This window comes from Podarcis filfolensis (assembly GCF_964270895.1).
Source record: "Podarcis filfolensis genome assembly, chromosome: 16".
Taxonomy (NCBI): Eukaryota; Metazoa; Chordata; class Lepidosauria; order Squamata; family Lacertidae; genus Podarcis; species Podarcis filfolensis.
This window is the reverse complement of record NC_139620.1, coordinates 16,555,176-16,572,628: the sequence shown is the minus strand read 5'-3', so window position 1 is coordinate 16,572,628 and position 17,453 is coordinate 16,555,176. Positions and strand designations below refer to the sequence as shown.

The window sequence follows — 17,453 nt, the reverse complement described above, 5'->3', positions numbered from 1 at the left end:
CAAATACCTTAGGAAGACATCACGTTGGCTAAACTTGGGCATGTCAGTTTACCCTTTGTGGTTCCCAAACTGTGGTCTGTGGACCAACAGAGAGACCCATGAACTTCATTCAGAGGTCTGTAAGAAATAACAACTTCAACTACTGCAACTTCAACTGCAACTGCTACTGCAACTGCAACTTCAACTACTTCAGTGCTTACCCAGGGTTTGGTTGCCTTGGATTGAAGGTCAACAACGGAGACTGTGGTGTCTTTAGGGCATACGATTGTATTTACACATTTCTACAACCTGAGCATAGGATGGAGGGGCTCACAGCATTCGTACCCCAAGAGATCCTGCTTTCCTATTAGATTTCAAGGGAAGGCCCAAGTCCAAGACAGAGCACACACATCTCTGTGTATCCAGCTTCCAGCACCAGCCAAACTCTCACACACAACTCCCTGCTTTGTCCTATCATTCCCCTTTCCTAGGATGCTGAGGTATCCAGCCTGGTGAAGTGAGACAATTCTCACTATTTGTCTCTATGGAAACGGAGCTCACTCCTTGAAGATGTGAATGATGGGCACTTAGCTGATTAGCTAAGGCCTTTATCTTGACATAAGAACTGGCCTGCTCACTTCAGCCAGCTTTCTTCTATAGACTCTAGCCTTTGATACACCAGATCCCAGGTTTGGAAAGGACCTTAAGGGGTCATCCAGACTCAACCCTCTGAAGCCCATAACATTACAAATAGAAATCATACAGCTTCTAGCATCACAAGAGCTACAAACAGGCAGAACAATCCTTAAGTGGCGAGGCCAAGAACCTCTGCGATTTTCAAATGGTCCGTGGAGGAAGGTTTGAGAACCATACTTTGCACCACAATGTGTCTTCTTACCTCAAGGAGGTGCATAGAGAAGCCAATCTGAGACATTTCCAACTCGAACGAGCTGTATTCACGGGTCCCTGAGGAGAATGGTGGCGGGAGAAGAAATCTGTTAATAGCTGTTTGAGTATTTTTTTAAGTAGAAAAGCAACAAAGTAGTAAGATAAATACAGTAGGCAGATTGATAAATGAACAAGGTGTGCTCTGTTTGCTGAAACAGCAGGTGAGCACTGACAGGGAGGGAGGGAAGGGGCTTAATCTGCCCTGCCAATTCTCCATTGCGAATGCCCCCCTTTATGAGATTTACCCAAATCTCCCTCAGCAGAGAATCTTGTGCCCATTGCTTGTCTGGTATCACCACACAGCTTTTGGCAAAGGAAGGCACTATTTTAATTCCTTCACAGTGCTCCCTGTCCTGTTGCTCTAGGGCACTGCAGGAAATTAAAATGAAGGGTCACCTGACACTGACTGTGGTCACTACCGTGTAAGCCCAACAGGGGGCGCTATTGGTGCAGAAGAGGGCCCCAGTGCTGAGGGCCCTTAAGGTTTGAGCCAGGACTGTGCCCCACTCACACTGAGGTTTACAAAGGACAGCTGAGAACTTGTTATAAGGGAGGTGTTAGAGAGCTTCCTACTAACACTTCTTCTGCACTTCATTTTGTTTAACTTTCATAAACCACAGGGAATCTGGTGGTAGCCTCCCCCCTTTTTCACCCTCCCCCTTCTCGAACCTTCAAGGCTAAATATCCTGTCCCCTAAGGCATCCACAATATCGTTCAGGGCCGCCTCATCGGTCACGTTGAAGAAATACTTCTCATCAGGGTCGCTGGCAATGTATTTAATCTCGTTGATGAAAGAGTCCGGGTCTTTCTGCCGCCGAATGTAGTGCCCCAACACCTGAGGGAACAAAAGCCATTTTTCAAAAAATGTTTGAGGTGCAAGAAGTGCTCATTGTGACACATTATGACAACTAAGGGTGTAAGAGAATTCCGCAGAAAATGGAAACGGGAGCAGAAAATTGCCCACATTTGCTTATTTGTTTAATGTCTGGAACAGGAATCAATCCAGCGGATACGACTGGTATTCACTGTTGTTGTTGATTTCAGTCCACGAACAATTTGCAGTTGGTTACATTTCCCTCACCCCCACCATTTGCATTGTGCTTCCTCTACACTGAAATGAATGAGGTGGAATAACGTAATTTATGTCGCCATGGTGGAAAGTGAAATGAATAATGTTTTTAGAAAAGGGTGGACTGCAGCAGAACAGAAGCAAGGGCTGCATGGGAGGAACACAGGGTGGGACAGAAAGCAATGCCCTTCTTACCTCCCTACTTGAAACTCACCTGAAAATATTTGGGTGGGTGGGGGATGAATACAATAGTGGGGACCAAGAGAGAGCAATACAAAAGGATTCAAGCAATAGATTCTGCTAGTTATCTTAGAAGAGCATGTCAACTTCCACCTCTTTCACACTGAAATCATTAAATATATAAATTTGCAGCTCCTTCATATGCAAGTTGGAATGAACCAATATTAAATATAGTAATGAAGCCATTTAGTAATAAAGCCCTTATTATCTGTCAAGGTGGAAGAAGGCTAGACATGGAATCATGGCAGAAGAACCTGCTTTGAATTCTTTTTCACACGGCACCTCTCTCAGCCCTTGCTCACTCTCTTTTTCACACGCATGCACACCCACATCACTGCCGCCACCCAAAAGCCTCCTGGCACCAGCGCATGCTCACTGCAATGGCGTAGCGTGTCACGTTCCGTTTCTCACACTCTTCCAGGGCATCTTGGAGTTCTTCGCCATCGTGGGACTCCCCGTCAGTCACCACAATCATCAGCTTGGTGGCTCCCTCTCTCCCGCCTCTTTCTGGGCTAAAGGCCTCTGTGCTGAAGAGAGAAACAAGAGGTGAGGAGGGAGGATAACCGAGATGTGCTCCTGTTCTGAGAATGGCATTTCTTGGAGACGCTGGCGGTGGGCAAGATTTTGTGTGCCATTCAGACCAGCACCAATGGAAGCCTAACAGATCCGACTCACCGGAGCACCATCTGCCATGATGTTCTCCTGCACAAACCATGTTGAAATGCAGGACAACTTATTTATTTACTTGCTGCTTTTCCTTCGCATCTTTCCTCCAAGGTGCTGCACAAAGCTCTATAACACCAGTCCTAAAAGACCTACATTGGCTCCCAGTAGATTTCTGAGAACAATTCAAAGTGTTGGTGCTGACCTTTAAAGCCCTAAACGGCCTCGGCCCAGTATGCCTGAAGGAGCGTCTCCACCCCCATTGTCCAGCTCGGACACTGAGGTCCAGCTCTGAGGGCCTTCTGGCAGTTCCCTCACTGTGAGAAGTGAGGCTACAGGGAACCAGGGCCTTCTCAGTGGTGGCACCCACCCTGTGGAACGCCCTCCCATCAGATGTCATGGAAATAAACAACTATGTGACTTTTAGAAGACATCTGAATACAACCCTGTTTAGGGAAGTTTTTAAGGTTTGATGTTTTATCATGTTTTTAATATTCTGTTGTGAGCCACCCAGAGGGGCTGGGGAAACCCAGCCAGATGGGCGGGGTATAAATAAATTGTTGTTGTTGCTGCTGTTGTTGTTGTTGTCATTGTTGTATCCTCACAACAACCCTGTGAGGTAGGTCAGGCTGAGAGACGCTGCGTCCATACACACCAGACCATCGGAGCTCATTCAAATCACAACACCGCCGCCCCCCCAATAAAGCCATTTGCTTCTTTGCAAAATGCCTCTTTCGCATGAGTTGGGCTTCTGCTTCTCTGTCTCTGTCAGGATCAAGAGACACGCACACAAACACACACCAGGCTTTGTGGATGGCAGACGCTGTCCTAGTTTCGAGCCCCTCCTGCCGGCTGATGTTTTTGGCGGCTTCAATGACCTCCTCTGCTGTTTGGTAATCCTTCAGCGTCCATTCATGGACAGCAACCTCGCTGTACTGCAATACCCCAACCTACAAGGAGAGAAAGGTTTGCTTGGTGTTTTTTTCCTTTCCCCTTTTTATTATTACAAAGAAAGCAAGAAAAGTGACTGAAAGAGAACACATCATTGGGTGAAGAAAAAGAAATACACACCAGGCTGGCATAATTCAAAATATAAAGATGAGCAGGATTTTAAACATAGAATAAAATAAAACCATGCATGCTGTGGGTGGAAAGAATCTTAAAGAGGAATTGTATCCTATATTATTGGATCAACCAAATCCATTGATAAGCAGAGAGAGGGGACAGACCATGTTATTGCTTATTGACATGTGTAATAAAATAAAGCTAGACCTCTACAAACCTATCTTTTCTACATTGTCCCCTGGAAACCTAACTCGCAGGGTTGTTGTGGGAAATAAATGTGGGGAGGGCAAACATCTACACCACCTTGAGCTCCTTGGAGAAAAAGGTGGGATATAAATGAAAGAATAATAATATATCTGTATTGTATGTATGTCTGTTATGTTTCGGAGCTAATACTTATACTGCAGTTAAGGGTCAAGACTGCAGTAAGGATCACCAAGTAAAATGTGAAAGAGCTTCGTAAGTGATAAGCATCATACTACATGAATGATAAGCATGACATTATTATAAAGGAGAGCAGCTGATACAAGCTACCTGGCCGTGAGTGTGACCCAGTGGAGAGGGCAAAGAGGGGGAAACTGCAAGGGGCAGGGTGAAGTAGAAATTCTGCAAAACTCAGTAAGACTAGTGTTACTACATAAGAGTGCTATCTGGCCACAAAACTGGATTCAGCAGGAAACCCAACACTGTTAAGGGTGAAAAACAACTCTAGATAAGGTACAAGGAGGGCTCTGCGCATACAGCAAAAAACTTGAGGAAGTGTTTTCAAGAACTGTGATTGGAAGAACAGATAGCCTTAAGAGAGAATATTATGAAAATGATTTACAGGTGGTACATGACACCAGTCAAGCTTGCAAAAATATATCATTTGCCCGATAATAAATGTTGGAAATGTAAAGAAAATGAAGGTACATTCTTTCACCTTTGGTGGACGTGCCCAAAGATTAAGGCTTTCTGGGAGATGATATATAATGAAATGAAAAAGGTATTTAAATATACCTTCCTGAAGAAACCAGAGGCCTTTCTCCTGGGCATAGTCGGCCAATTGGTGCCAAAGAAGGATAGAACTTTCTTTATGTATGCAACAACAGCAGCAAGAATACTTATTGCAAAGTATTGGAAGACACAAGAGCTACCCACCCTGGAAGAGTGGCAGATGAAGGTGACGGATTATATGGAATTGGCGGAAATGACTGGCAGAATCCGAGACCTGGGAGAAGAGTTGGTGGAAGAAGACTGGAAGAAATTTAAAGACTATCTTCAGAAATACTGTAAAATTAATGAATGTTAAAATGATGTTGGATTGAAAATAAGTGGCATTAGCAACAAAGTTAATAAGAATATGCAAAAATGAATTGATAATGGATGAAAATATAGAGTTATAATATGTTAAGATACAGAGTTAAGATAAACGAAAGAGGGTAAGGATTTGCTGATTTGATTATTTAAATGGGAATACAAAAAGGGGTGTGAGGAGGCCAAGGAAATAAGCTAATGAGTTCAAAGTTACAAAAAACGGATTTGTTTTTAATTCTTTTTTAGCTATTTGTCTTTTGTCTTTTGTATTTTTATTCCTCTTTTTTCTTTTTCATGTATTTTTCTATGTTCTCTTTTTTGTATCTTTTTCTTTTTATATGACCTTTTTTCATTTTGTAAACTTATGCTTTTGTAAAACTTCAATAAATATCTTTTTTTAAAAAAAGGAAGAACAGATAGTGTGGTACTCAGGCGGCAGAAGGTTGGTTGACTGGAAAATAACCGGCCAAGATGACATATATTTTGCCCATCTAGGATGTGTGCTAATGGAAATGCTTCCACAGGCTATTTTGGGTTCTATCCTGTAATGCAATTCTGAATAAGTCTGACTAACTGAGAACTTTGTGTGAGCCAAAAAAAAAGGGGGGGGAAGGTTATTTATGTATGCCACTACTGCGGCACATGTTTTGCTAGCCCCAAAGTGGAAAAACAAGTGAGGTCCCAACTAAAGAAGAATGGCAACTTAGGCTGGCAGAATATGTGCAGCTTGCAGATTTAACATACAGAATAAGAGAATAAGAAGAACATACGCTTAGAGAAGATTGGAAAACGCTTATTGAATATATAGGGGGGAATTCTATACACTTGAAAGCGTTGGCAGCGTTAAGATAAATTCAACAGTGTAAATAAGTTTTGATGGATGTAATAACGGAATACTGAATGGCTTAGTTTTTGTAAAATATGCAAGGATTTATGATATGCAAAATGAACCATGGAAAGAGAAGACGGGAAGTCACTGATCTTTTAAGGATGTTTAAATGAGTATTTTAAATTTTAAAACAGAAAATTTAATAAAAATTATATATAAGGAAAAAATTAAAAAAGAGTGTTTGGTGTGAGCCTCTGTACTGAACCCCAACGGGAATTTTCTCTTCCCCCCCTCCCAGCCCACCAGATATCCCTGAACTACAGATCCCATCACCCCCAGCTATTGGCCATGCTGACTAGCGGAGCTTCTGGGAGTTGGAGTCCGAAACATCTGCAACAACAAAAGGTGTGTTTTGCTTGAGGAACTGCCATCCGCTCCCCTTCTTGCCAACCCTTCCTTAGCCTCGGAGAAGGTTTTCGCGCTCATGCTGACTCAGCAGAGAGCCCCTCTGCGGCTCACAATGAGGCTACACAGAACCAGGTCCCCTTCCCTCCCTCTCCCTGTTTTCTTTAAGCTTCCTGTTTTCCACAGGCTGGGGTTTTCAAACGTCCCACGCCTCTGCCCTGGCACAGGCTCCATCCTGCAGCAGCAATGGAGATCGGGGAAAAGGTCAAGCGATACCCCAGCACGTGCTGCTAACAAGCCAAGGAGAAATAAAGTGATTAGGGGTGAATTCTAGAACGTGGCCGCACTCTGAGAGTCACACATTAGGGGCACATTCCATTTAATTTACGGTTTCCCCTTTTTTTGCATTAATTAAAAGTTGGGGTGATTTAAGTTTTTGCATGGATGAAGTGGAGGAGATATCAAACCCTGGCACAGTTCCTTGTCAGTTCTGGAGATTTTCTCCCTCTCTCATAACACTAGAATTCATGAAAGCTGAATGTTGGAAGGCTCAGGACAGAGAAAAGAAAGGATTTTTTCTACACAATGCATAGTTAAACTATGAAAATCCATCCTGCAGGATGGCATGACGGTCCCTATCTTAGATGGTGTAGCAGGAAATCCCCCCCCAATCATTCAGTTTGTACAAACTTCACACACACTCACACTCACACACTACATACGCTACGCTTCTGTTATAAATTCATAGAAAATCAACCATACATCGGATTTGCACTGTTCCACTTTTATTTTACTCCATGAAGGAAGGACTACAAAATGGGGAAGGTTTGATACAGGCCAGCCATAATCCCTTCACCATCCCAGCACATCCACAGGAGCCCTGCCCAGTTGCTATGCCAACCCTGATGGTCCTAGACAGAAGACAATAAAGATCACAAAGAACTTCCATATGGGAGTGGATTCAGCATGGACTGGAACAAAGGACAATGATCAGATCTTCCCTCAGGGGGCAGGAAACTGCGACTACCTTTTGTCTTCTGAAAATGACTCATGAGGAGGGGGGAGAAGGGAATCAGCCAGGTGACAGGACACTCAGGTTACCACCACAACTCCTCCCTCAACCCCTCCTTTCTGTAATGTATGCATGATGTTTCTGGGGGTGGGCTTGACCTACAGGATGGGAATTTCAAAAGTTTTTATAAGGTCTTGCACACCATTTTTCTGTGTCTTTTCCTCTCACCTGCAAGTGAGGGGAGCACCCTGTCGCGACAGTCTTTCTTCAATAAAGACCAAGCCTACAGGCTGCTGATTTGCTTCAATTTACCCTGGTTGGTGTCTTTACTTTTTGTCCAAGGGAGCCCTCGGATTTTTCCGGTAACAATGGCTTTAAAGAGGATTAGACAAATTCATGGAGGATAAGGCTATCAATGGCTACTAGTCATGCTCTGCCTCCACAGTCGGAGGCAAACTGTAGGAGGGGAGAGTTGCTCTTGTGCTCGGATCCTGCCTGAAGGCTTCCCACAGGTATTTGGTTGGCCACTGTGAGAACAGGATGCTGGGCTCGATGGGCCACTGGTCTCATCCAGAAGGTTTCTTTTTATGTTATTATGTGTAGAGTAATTGAGTTATTAAAAGTTAAAATTCTGCTCAGAAACAGTAGTGGATAGATAACTGAGAAGGTGGCTTTGCATGCCAAGGTTTCCTTCTGTTTCAGAGCTGAATTATTATAGATAAACTTGACATTCTGTAGCTTAATTATCAAATGATGGCTGTTGTTACGACCAGCCATCTGAACAAATACATTCCACACACACACACACACACACAAAATGGTTTTCCCAAACTCTTCATATGGGGTATAATATTTATATGCAACCTATCCTTCAAAAAGGTGAGCATTGCTTAATGACAACAAGTGAAATACGGTCAAAATTTTAAAATTACTAGAAGCAGCAGATTGCCACCATCATAACCTGGATCAGCGAAATCTAGGTCCTCTGACACTTGAGTACAGCAATGGATGTTCTGAGTTTACATTCTGAAACATAAGACCTTTTCTTGCAGGATTTGCTCTGGCTGCCAATTTACCATCTGGCCAAGTTCATGGTGTTGCCACTAACATGTAATGTACACTTCTGGTCCAGTTTACTTGAGGGACCGGCTTATCCCTTATACACCCAGCAGATGGCAACAGTCTGCAGGAGAGTTTATCTTGCAAGATCCAAAGATCTCAGAAGCTTGCTCTGCGGTAAACTCAGAGCAGGGCTTTTAGTGTGGCTGCCCCTGTCCTTTGGAACAGCATCCCTCCCCATTAGACTATAAGCTTGTGAGTAGGACTATGTTGCTTTCTTAATCTCTAGTGCCTAGAAAAATATAAGGTGTAAGAATACCAATAATAATGACCAGTGGTGTTGATGGTAATAATGCCTTGCCCTTGGCTTTGGCCCAGCACAGCTTCCTTCTCATCATGCGTGAGTCAGGGAAACGGTCCAAGCAGAGTGTCTAAGCGTTTCCTCAGCCAACATAGCCGGAGGATGTGGGGAGGAAGCCAAGCAGACTCTCACAGGGATGTCTTGGGTGGCTCTCAACCCTCTGCCCCTTTTAAAACAAGTCACACTGTATACTGGCCTTTCCTGACCTGCTGCCCTCCAGATGTTTTGGATTTCAACTCCCAGCAGACCAGCAAGCACAGAATCCTCAAGAACTGCCACCCCCCATCAAATCTCCAGTTTGCAACAGTGATGTTGCCTTATAAAAGCAGATTTTCTCCACAGTGATTTTGCCCTGTGAAAGCTGATTTAGAATAAGTAAGTTACTGTGAAGCTAAGTTATCAAGAGGAGAGTTAAATGAGTGGAACTGAGTGGTCCCATATGTTTACTGAGCGCTAGAAGCTGACGGTTTTTCAGTTGATTGTGTGAAGCTGCAGAATGACTATTTAACAAATAATGGAAAGAAACAATACAGTGGTACCTCGAGTTAAGTACTTAATTCGTTCCGGAGGTCTGTTCTTAACCTGAAACTGTTCTTAACCTGAAGCTCCACTTTAGCTAATGGGGCCTCCTGCTGCTGCCGCGCCGCCGGAGCACGATTTCTGTTCTCAACCTGAAGCAAAGTTCTTAACCTGAGGTACTATTTCTGGGTTAGTGGAGTCTGTAACCTGAAGCATATGTAACCTGAAGCGTATGTAACCCGAGGTACCACTGTAATTTATAAACTGAAGTGTAGCTTAGTATATGAATAGGTAGCCAAGCCTATACTGCAATTTCAAATAATATATTTTTTCCATCATATATGTTTGGATGATCATTTAAAAACTCATTTCACACAAAATAGCAAACTCACTTGGATCTGCTCTGGATCGATGAAAAATTTGCTAAGGATGTTGCTAAGAAAGTTCTGCACCTCGTACCAAGGATAAATGCTGTTGGACCCATCCAGAACAATTATTATGTCCATGTAAGTTGAGCACCCTGTATGAAATTGAAAAGGCAGAAAGTTAGGCAATGACAACGGAGGGTTGTTTTTTTCAGGGGGGACAGCGGTAGGCAAATATGTTTTTCTCCAAAAAGCTGGGACTAGCAGGATGACCCATTTATGGGGGATGGGCAACTTCCAAACATATACACACCCCTCTCTTCTTTTACAAAATCCCTAAACTGGATTTTGACTAGGCCACGCTCTTAAAATAGGGGTCTGCCCTCTGTAAAATATGGCACACGGCCTCACTAGCCTGAAGTGATTCAACAGAGGCCTAAGGCTGCCACCTCAGTGAGTCCATGGAGAAAAATCATTGGCACACGATGCATGACTGATGTCCCAACACGACTTTCCAGAGCCTGAGTCATATAGAATCATTGCACTGAGTCCTTCTGGGCCTGCAGGCTGAAGGAAACGCTAACCTTGGGGGGGACTTAAATGCTCACAGCGGTTCCTGCATTTCAAATCACTAAAACACCCAACAGCTTTTAACAAAGGAAGCTGCCGTATATTCAGTCAAACTGCTTGTTCAGACTCTGGGAGGCAGCAGCTCTCTCCAAGATTTCAGGTAGATAAAGGCCTTTCTTGTCATCACCTGCTACCTTAAATGCTGCAACAGGAGGGTGCCATATTGGCTAGTCCAGAGCACTTCTGAACATGTGCAAAGTGGCACTTCCCTTTCTCCTGGACCAACACAACTATTTCTGAGGGACTTGTGAGTAGAGAGAAAAAGGGCTTCCAGCAGAGGCCCTCAATGCTGGCCGCTTTAGAAATCTGACACACCATGCAGGACACCAAAACTTACTCTGAGCTGTTGGGGCGATGTTTTCCGTCAGGCGGAAGTTCTCGTCCACGCTGGTGCAAATCCCGGTGCTGAACATGGACGTGCCGCATTCCTGGGACCACAGGGGGGCACAGGCCTGTCAAGAGAACCGGACATAAGAATCTGCCCAGCCACACTGGAGAGGAGACGCAGACTGGTTCAGGTGGAGTGTTGCCGCCAGACTTTACTGAGCTAGATAGACCAATGGTCTGGCAGTTTCCTGTTCTCTTTTGCCAGACAATTCTTAGCATGTTCAGAATCTGAGAGAGTTTTGGATATAATCAGGAGGGGTTAAAAGTGGGTGGTACTGCCCCCTGTGGGCAGTGGGGATTACCTGGGGGGGGGACTAAGAGGCAAGGGGGCAGTGGGGGGGGGGCTGGAGGTGTCAATGACTCTCAGACTTTGAAAAGCTGGTATCACGGGATCAAGTTAATCCATTTTGTTGAATTAAACTACCATACTTTTCCGTGTATAAGACTATGTTTTTTTACTCTAAAATAGTGTTCAAAATCTGGGTTCATCTTATACACGGATAGTATCTCCCCCCATTTTCTTAAATCGAAGTCCCCCAAAATAGGGGGTGTCTTATACATGGGGGCATCTTATAGATGGAAAAATACGGTAAATAGTTTTAACTGGGTTTTGAATAAATGTGCAGCTAAGGGCTCATCCACAATTACCTTTTGCCCTGTGCTTCCTAGGCACAGGTCTGTGCTTTAAAGTGCTGTGTCCGAACACACACACACACACGGCGCTTTCCTCGTGAAAACCCACTGAATCGGAATAAGCGGCAATTTGGGTTTTCCACTTTAAAGAGCTGTTTCGCGGCACAAAAGCAAGTTTGGATGACCCTAATTGTTACTGTTTTGAATTTTATTGTGTTATCGCCTTCCTTAGTGAATGGTGCTTTTTTTTTATAGAGTAGGGGACACCGGGGTTGAGTTTAGGGAACCAAAAGGGAGATAGCCCAAACAGATTTGGGAATTTCTGGTTTAAAGGCTGGTTCTTGCACCAGTGACACGGATTAAAAAACAGGGCTTGTCCCTGATAAAGAGGGACAGCTGGCACATATGTAATTCATTATACAGGCTGTGGAATTCCAAGTTTCCCAGTGCAAAACTTTTGAATATTGAGTTATTCATTCCATTTTTTCACAGGTCCCATCTCAGGAACCCTTGTCAGGGCTGCTGGACTCAGCCCCCATTACCAACAACTGCAACTCCCCTGTGTTCATTTGCCGCTTTGAAAGGCTGTCCTGCTCAACCCGCTTTCGGGGCCTCGCTGCCCTCAGGCCAGCTTCAAACAGATGCTCAGGCGGGCTTTGAGAGTAAACAAGAGCCTCACCACAAAAATGCCAGCCAGCCAAGCAGCAGCTAACGGCCTCCTCTGCTTGCAGGGAACGCCCAGCCAAGCTGCCCTAGATACCAGCCACAGCCTCCCTGGCCAGCTGTTCAGGGAAGGAATTAAGCTCCTTTGGGTGTGCCATCGTTGGCTGCAGCTGTGATCTTTACAGGCACACCTCCATTAAAGAAGGGGCCCCCCACCCCGCTGTTACTTGCAAGTCTTTGGCAGGCAGAAACACGACAAGCAGAGCTTGCACAATCTCTGCCTTTCCATCAGGGGCCACGTTTGAGACTCTGCACAATGGTTCTCCCAGGTTGCCGGTTTCTCGTTTTCAAGGCCACGACCCTCCTACGCATTAAATCCCCTTGCTTAGTAGGAATTAAATGGGTTGTTTGTCCATTGACAACAACAGGCTTGTTGTTAGTCATGTGACAATAAAATTGCCGTAGCTATCATGAGACACGACAAAATAACCACAATAAGTATTCTTGAAATACACTACTTTAAAAAATATAAATAGATCCTGACTATATCCAAGGCAACATTTTTGTCAATCTTGCTCCATTCGGCTACTGAATTGCCTTGCCTGTTGATTTTCAGCACACCACACGGCTCCTAAAAGACATAGGGGCTTTGCTGAGATTGGAGGTGGGGTGAAGGGGAACACTACCATCAAAATCCCTAATTTTTGTTTCTTCACTCTGCTTTTCCAAAACACACCCTGCATCCTGTTTGCAGGATGCAAGCATGCACTTCTTTCTTCCCTAGTAAATGAACTGTTCTATGTCTTTTCATTATCTTTGGTAAAAATGACAAAATGTTTTTTGCAAAGCCAGGTTGCAAAACCCTCTGGCTACCACAAATTCAGTGATTGAATGCAAGGAACGGGACCAGCCTCTTGACTGAAGACTGATGGAGATATCATATATAAACTGATGCCCCAGATGCATGTGAATCTATCCCCCAAAAGGCAAAATACACATACCAAAATAAATGAAAGACAGACCAAAATGGCAGACACCCCCTCTTTCAAACAAACGAACAAAACTTCATTTTAGAAATAAAATATGGGGCCATGTTGGGGACCCTAGCCTTACGGTTCACCTGGCTTCCACTGAAGTAATAGCAGCCTTTCCTAGATCTCATTTTTGTGCATCTGTCTCTGTTTGTGTTTTCAATTTAAATACAGAAAAAGACACCACAAATATTGCTCACCACAAACCCGTCATCTTTGTTGGCCACAAGCGACATTCCAAAATGCATGTTTTTGATTTGCCTGGAGTTGTTCTGCAGGGCCATGTCACCTAATTTTAGTTCACAAGAGGCCAGCAAGAGGGTGGGGGAAGAAGAGAAGTAAGAAGAGGAAGTGGAGGGGGGGGGGGAGAAAGGACACATACAAAAATATGAGCCTTGCATCTGATCATGGCTGGGACTGGAATGAGAGGTAATAGCTACCCTGTACATTAAAACCCTCCTCCGTGATGTACGCCTGCCCTTGCCTCTCCCAAACCCTCCATGAATTCTGCTGCAAGACTCAGGATCACACCTGATTTATTAAGGATGGTCACAGAAGGGTACAACAAGCCCTAAATCAGGGAACCTGATGATAAATCCAACAGTGAGCTGGTCCTGCTGTCTCTGCTCCATCTCCCTTCCAATTCCACAATTCTATGAGTCTATGAATCTAGGGACACAGTGCCAGCATGAACAGGCCATGTGTGCTTAACCCTCATGGAGACTGTTAAGTTGTGGGTGAACATATCAGACGACACAGCGATTCTTCAAACAGCTCTTGTTTATTCACAGGCCAGAACAGAACTGAACTGAAGGGTTCAGCCAGCCTGCTTATATAGAGCTCCACTAGAACGCAACAGTAACCACTTTCTGTAACTAGCCAATCACTGAACGTCACTTTCGATCCCTTATTTGCATATGTGGACCTGAACTATCTACAGTACCCCCCTGCTGGCCCAGGGTGAGAACTTCAATACATAACAGAGACTCTGGACCAGTCACGGCCCACTCAGTGCCCAATTGCTGGCCCAGTCTCTCAAGGCTCAGAAACTCGACTTTTCAAATAGCTGTATTTGTCCCTCTCTTCGAAAAGGAAGCACAGCGTGTATGTCAAGGCTTCAGGGAATCCTATCCCTCTCACGGTGGGATGCCAAGAAGCGGAAAAACACAAAGAATTCTTACCAAGTAGTTTATTCAATATTCACAGAGAGAGACGAAGGAATGCAGTCTCTCTTAGTTAATGGCGTTGCTCCAAGTAAAGTCCCACCCCCTCAGACCCTCCTATTCTACATCACCCCTGCGCGGCTGATCTGTGCTTTCTGCCTCTGAGTTTTCTGTTCTATTACTCTCAAGGCACACCTTGTTCTGGGAGAAGGGGGGGTCAGGAATGCTTTCAAGGGACACTTCAGTCTGTTAGCTGTCTATCCCCTGCTGCTCTCCCAGTATTTCCCAGCTTCTCCCCCCTGCAGCCTCTGAACTAAGACCTTCTGCAAACCACTGATCTAAATCTATACTGTCCTCCTCTTCTAGGGAAGGTGCAGGAGGGGGGGCAGTTCCCACCATTTCTCCTCAGTCTAGCCCCTGACATTGGGTGTCCCAATTTCTGGAACAACATCTTAGCTTACCTGCTGTGCCTCATGAACTTTAACTTCTAGACTCGTTTTTGGGACACTGTGCTAACTTACTGAATAAAACCTTTAAGCCATCCAATCCCAGCAACAGTATGAGTTCTGAAACTGATGGGGCAGAGGCAGGGCAAGTACTTCCCAGCAATGACGACATTACCTACCTATGTTGACTTTGGCGCACGTTGAGTTGTTCCTCTCTCCCACAATGCACTTGTAAACGTCACCTTTTCTGTCATCTGCCGTCCCATCCCAAGGTGCCCCCACCAGCATCCTGTTGAGATTTCTTTATTTCATTAAATGTATAAACCACTTGACTATAAAAAGAAAAAGAAAACTCAAAGCGGTTTACAAAAAATAATAATCAATAAAACACAGTTTAAAAGAGCCATTCATAATATTCAAATAATAATTAAAATCAACGGTAAGCTAAAAAAAACATGTCAACATTCTGGATAGGCATGTCTAAACAAACATGTTTTCAGCAGGTGCTGAAAATCTTGCCTGATGCCATTAAATGATTTAAAAGTCACAGTAACATGAAACCATGCCAATATTTGTATATTGTTTTCTGGAGTATTGTGGCATAATTTTGCAGGTAAAACATGGTTCTTTGCAACGGGAGTTTCACATGGAATTAGGAGCCATGGGTTCATGTTAGTGACTGATTCTCTGGCTTTTATGGGTTATAAAAACACTGTCAATTGCTGCACCCCATGTAGCTTTTAAGGAGCTGCCCCAGAAAAGAGGAGAAGGAGACAGCAGCCCTATCAAGCAAATAGCCACCCCCTCTATTCTAGCACTGTATCTGTAAAATGGTAGAGTGAATGTGCTGCATTACCTCGCAGGATTGTTGTGAGGGAAATCACATCTTGCAAAAAAAGAAGAGTAGTAGTTCGGATTTATTTTTTTTGAAAGCACCGTATTACTATTACTGTACTGAAAACTAGATGATGAACTGTGAAATTTGGCAGGGCAGAGTTGGATGGAGGTTTGTGCAGGAGAGAGAAAGGGAGGGAAGAGAAGAGGGAGGCCCATTTCTCTGCATTTCCTTCCTCCTGCTCACTTTACCCCTCTCTCATTCCTCCCCCCACCCTTCATTTTGTCCATCCCCTTTCCCAGGGGGTCCCAAAAACTATTCTCACCACCTCATCTACTCACTCAATGATTCTGGAAAGAAGCTGGAGAAAGGAAAGGGAGGCATCCCTAATACATTACTGGCACACCGACCCCCAAAGTGTTGGTTTTGGAGAACCCACTTCTTGGTTTGGGGAGGAGATCGAAAGTGTTTCTGACACACTGCCCCGCTTTCTCACTGAAGCCAGTCCCCCCAAGCTCAGCAGCCCCATCGCCCACTCTGAGATGCCTTTTCCATGGGAAACAGAGTGATCATGTGAAGCTTTGCATCTGATTCCTGGATTCCTCATCGCCAGCAAGCTCACAGATTCCTCCTTCATTTTCGTAATACGATGGAAATATATTATGGGGAAGTAGGGCATTCCCCACAGTTTTCCTCTGAAGGTGCTGCCTGGGATTTAGCGTATCACACCAATGTTCTATCATATTACAATATCTGGAGGTATCAAAAGATGCAACTGCGTGTCAGCCCCACTCCTCATCAGTGAGATGAATTCAGCAGGCCAGGTTGCTCACTGGGGCGAGATGGTTTGAGTATATAACACCAATCCCCCACATGATGATCAAGGGTCTGGAAACTAAGCCTTATGAGGAGTGCTTGAAGGAACTGGGTGTGTTTAGCCTGGAAAAGAGGAGACTGAGAGGAGATATGATAGCCATCTTCAAATATCTTAAGGGCTGTCATCAAAATGGAAGAGCGAGCATGCTTGTTTTCTCCCACTCTGGAGGTTCGGACTTGAACCAATGGCTTCAAGTTGCAAGAAAGGAGATTCCGACTAAACATTCGGGGAAAAGAACTTTCTGACAGTAAGAGCTGTTCAGCAGTGGAACAGACTCCCACGAGAGGTGGTGGACTCTCCTTCCTTGGAGGTTTTTAAGCAGAGATTGGATGGCCATCTGTCATGTATGATCTAGTTGAGATTCCTGAATTGCAGGGGGTTGGACTAGATGACCCATGGGGTCCCTTCCAACTGTACAATTCTATGAGAAAACCCAGAGCCTGTGTTCATCCTCTGAGGCCCTTCTTCATGTGCCCCCTCTACAAAATGTCTAGCGGGTGGCAACACGAGAATGGGCCTTTTCTGCAGTGGATCCCCACTTGTAGAGTCAGTGGTGGAGGAAGCCGCTCGGGCGCCTGGGGCGGTGTGTCTAGGAGCGTGGCGCACCGCCCATAGGAGCGGGGCGCACCGTGGGGCCTCAGGAGTCTGCCTGCCTCCTTCCACTCAGCCGCACTACAGCTGGGGGGGGAGGCAGGGGGCGGACTATTTGGGCAGCGCGGAGCCTGCGTGCGCCGAAACAACTGCAGGCACACTGCAGGCCCTGCGGTGAGTGTCACCCAGCACTTTGTCACCCCCCTCAGTGGTGACACCCGGGGTGGCCTGCACCTACTGCACCCCCTTCCTTCACCACTGTGTAGAGTACTCTCCCCAGGGAAGCTCGCCAGGCACCTCCATTACATATCTTTAGGCACCAGGCAAAAAGGTTTCTCTATAACCAGGCCTTTGGCTGATTAAACAATCCATGGCCTTTTAAATGTG

General features: G+C 45.0%; 1 protein-coding gene across 1 annotated transcript in view; it reads right to left on the bottom strand.

Annotated features, from left to right (window-relative positions):
• ITGA10 (integrin subunit alpha 10) overlaps positions 1 to 17,453 on the bottom strand; it is a 59,115-nt gene that overhangs the window by 21,864 nt on the left and 19,798 nt on the right. The window contains exons 3-10 of the mRNA XM_083589366.1: positions 14,943 to 15,052; positions 13,355 to 13,443; positions 10,778 to 10,892; positions 9,838 to 9,965; positions 3,701 to 3,849; positions 2,613 to 2,763; positions 1,597 to 1,762; positions 878 to 945 (exon numbers count right to left, since the gene is read on the bottom strand). Of these exons, the coding sequence (XP_083445492.1) occupies positions 878 to 945; positions 1,597 to 1,762; positions 2,613 to 2,763; positions 3,701 to 3,849; positions 9,838 to 9,965; positions 10,778 to 10,892; positions 13,355 to 13,443; positions 14,943 to 15,052 (976 nt within the window). The remainder of the gene's footprint in view (positions 1 to 877; positions 946 to 1,596; positions 1,763 to 2,612; positions 2,764 to 3,700; positions 3,850 to 9,837; positions 9,966 to 10,777; positions 10,893 to 13,354; positions 13,444 to 14,942; positions 15,053 to 17,453) is intronic.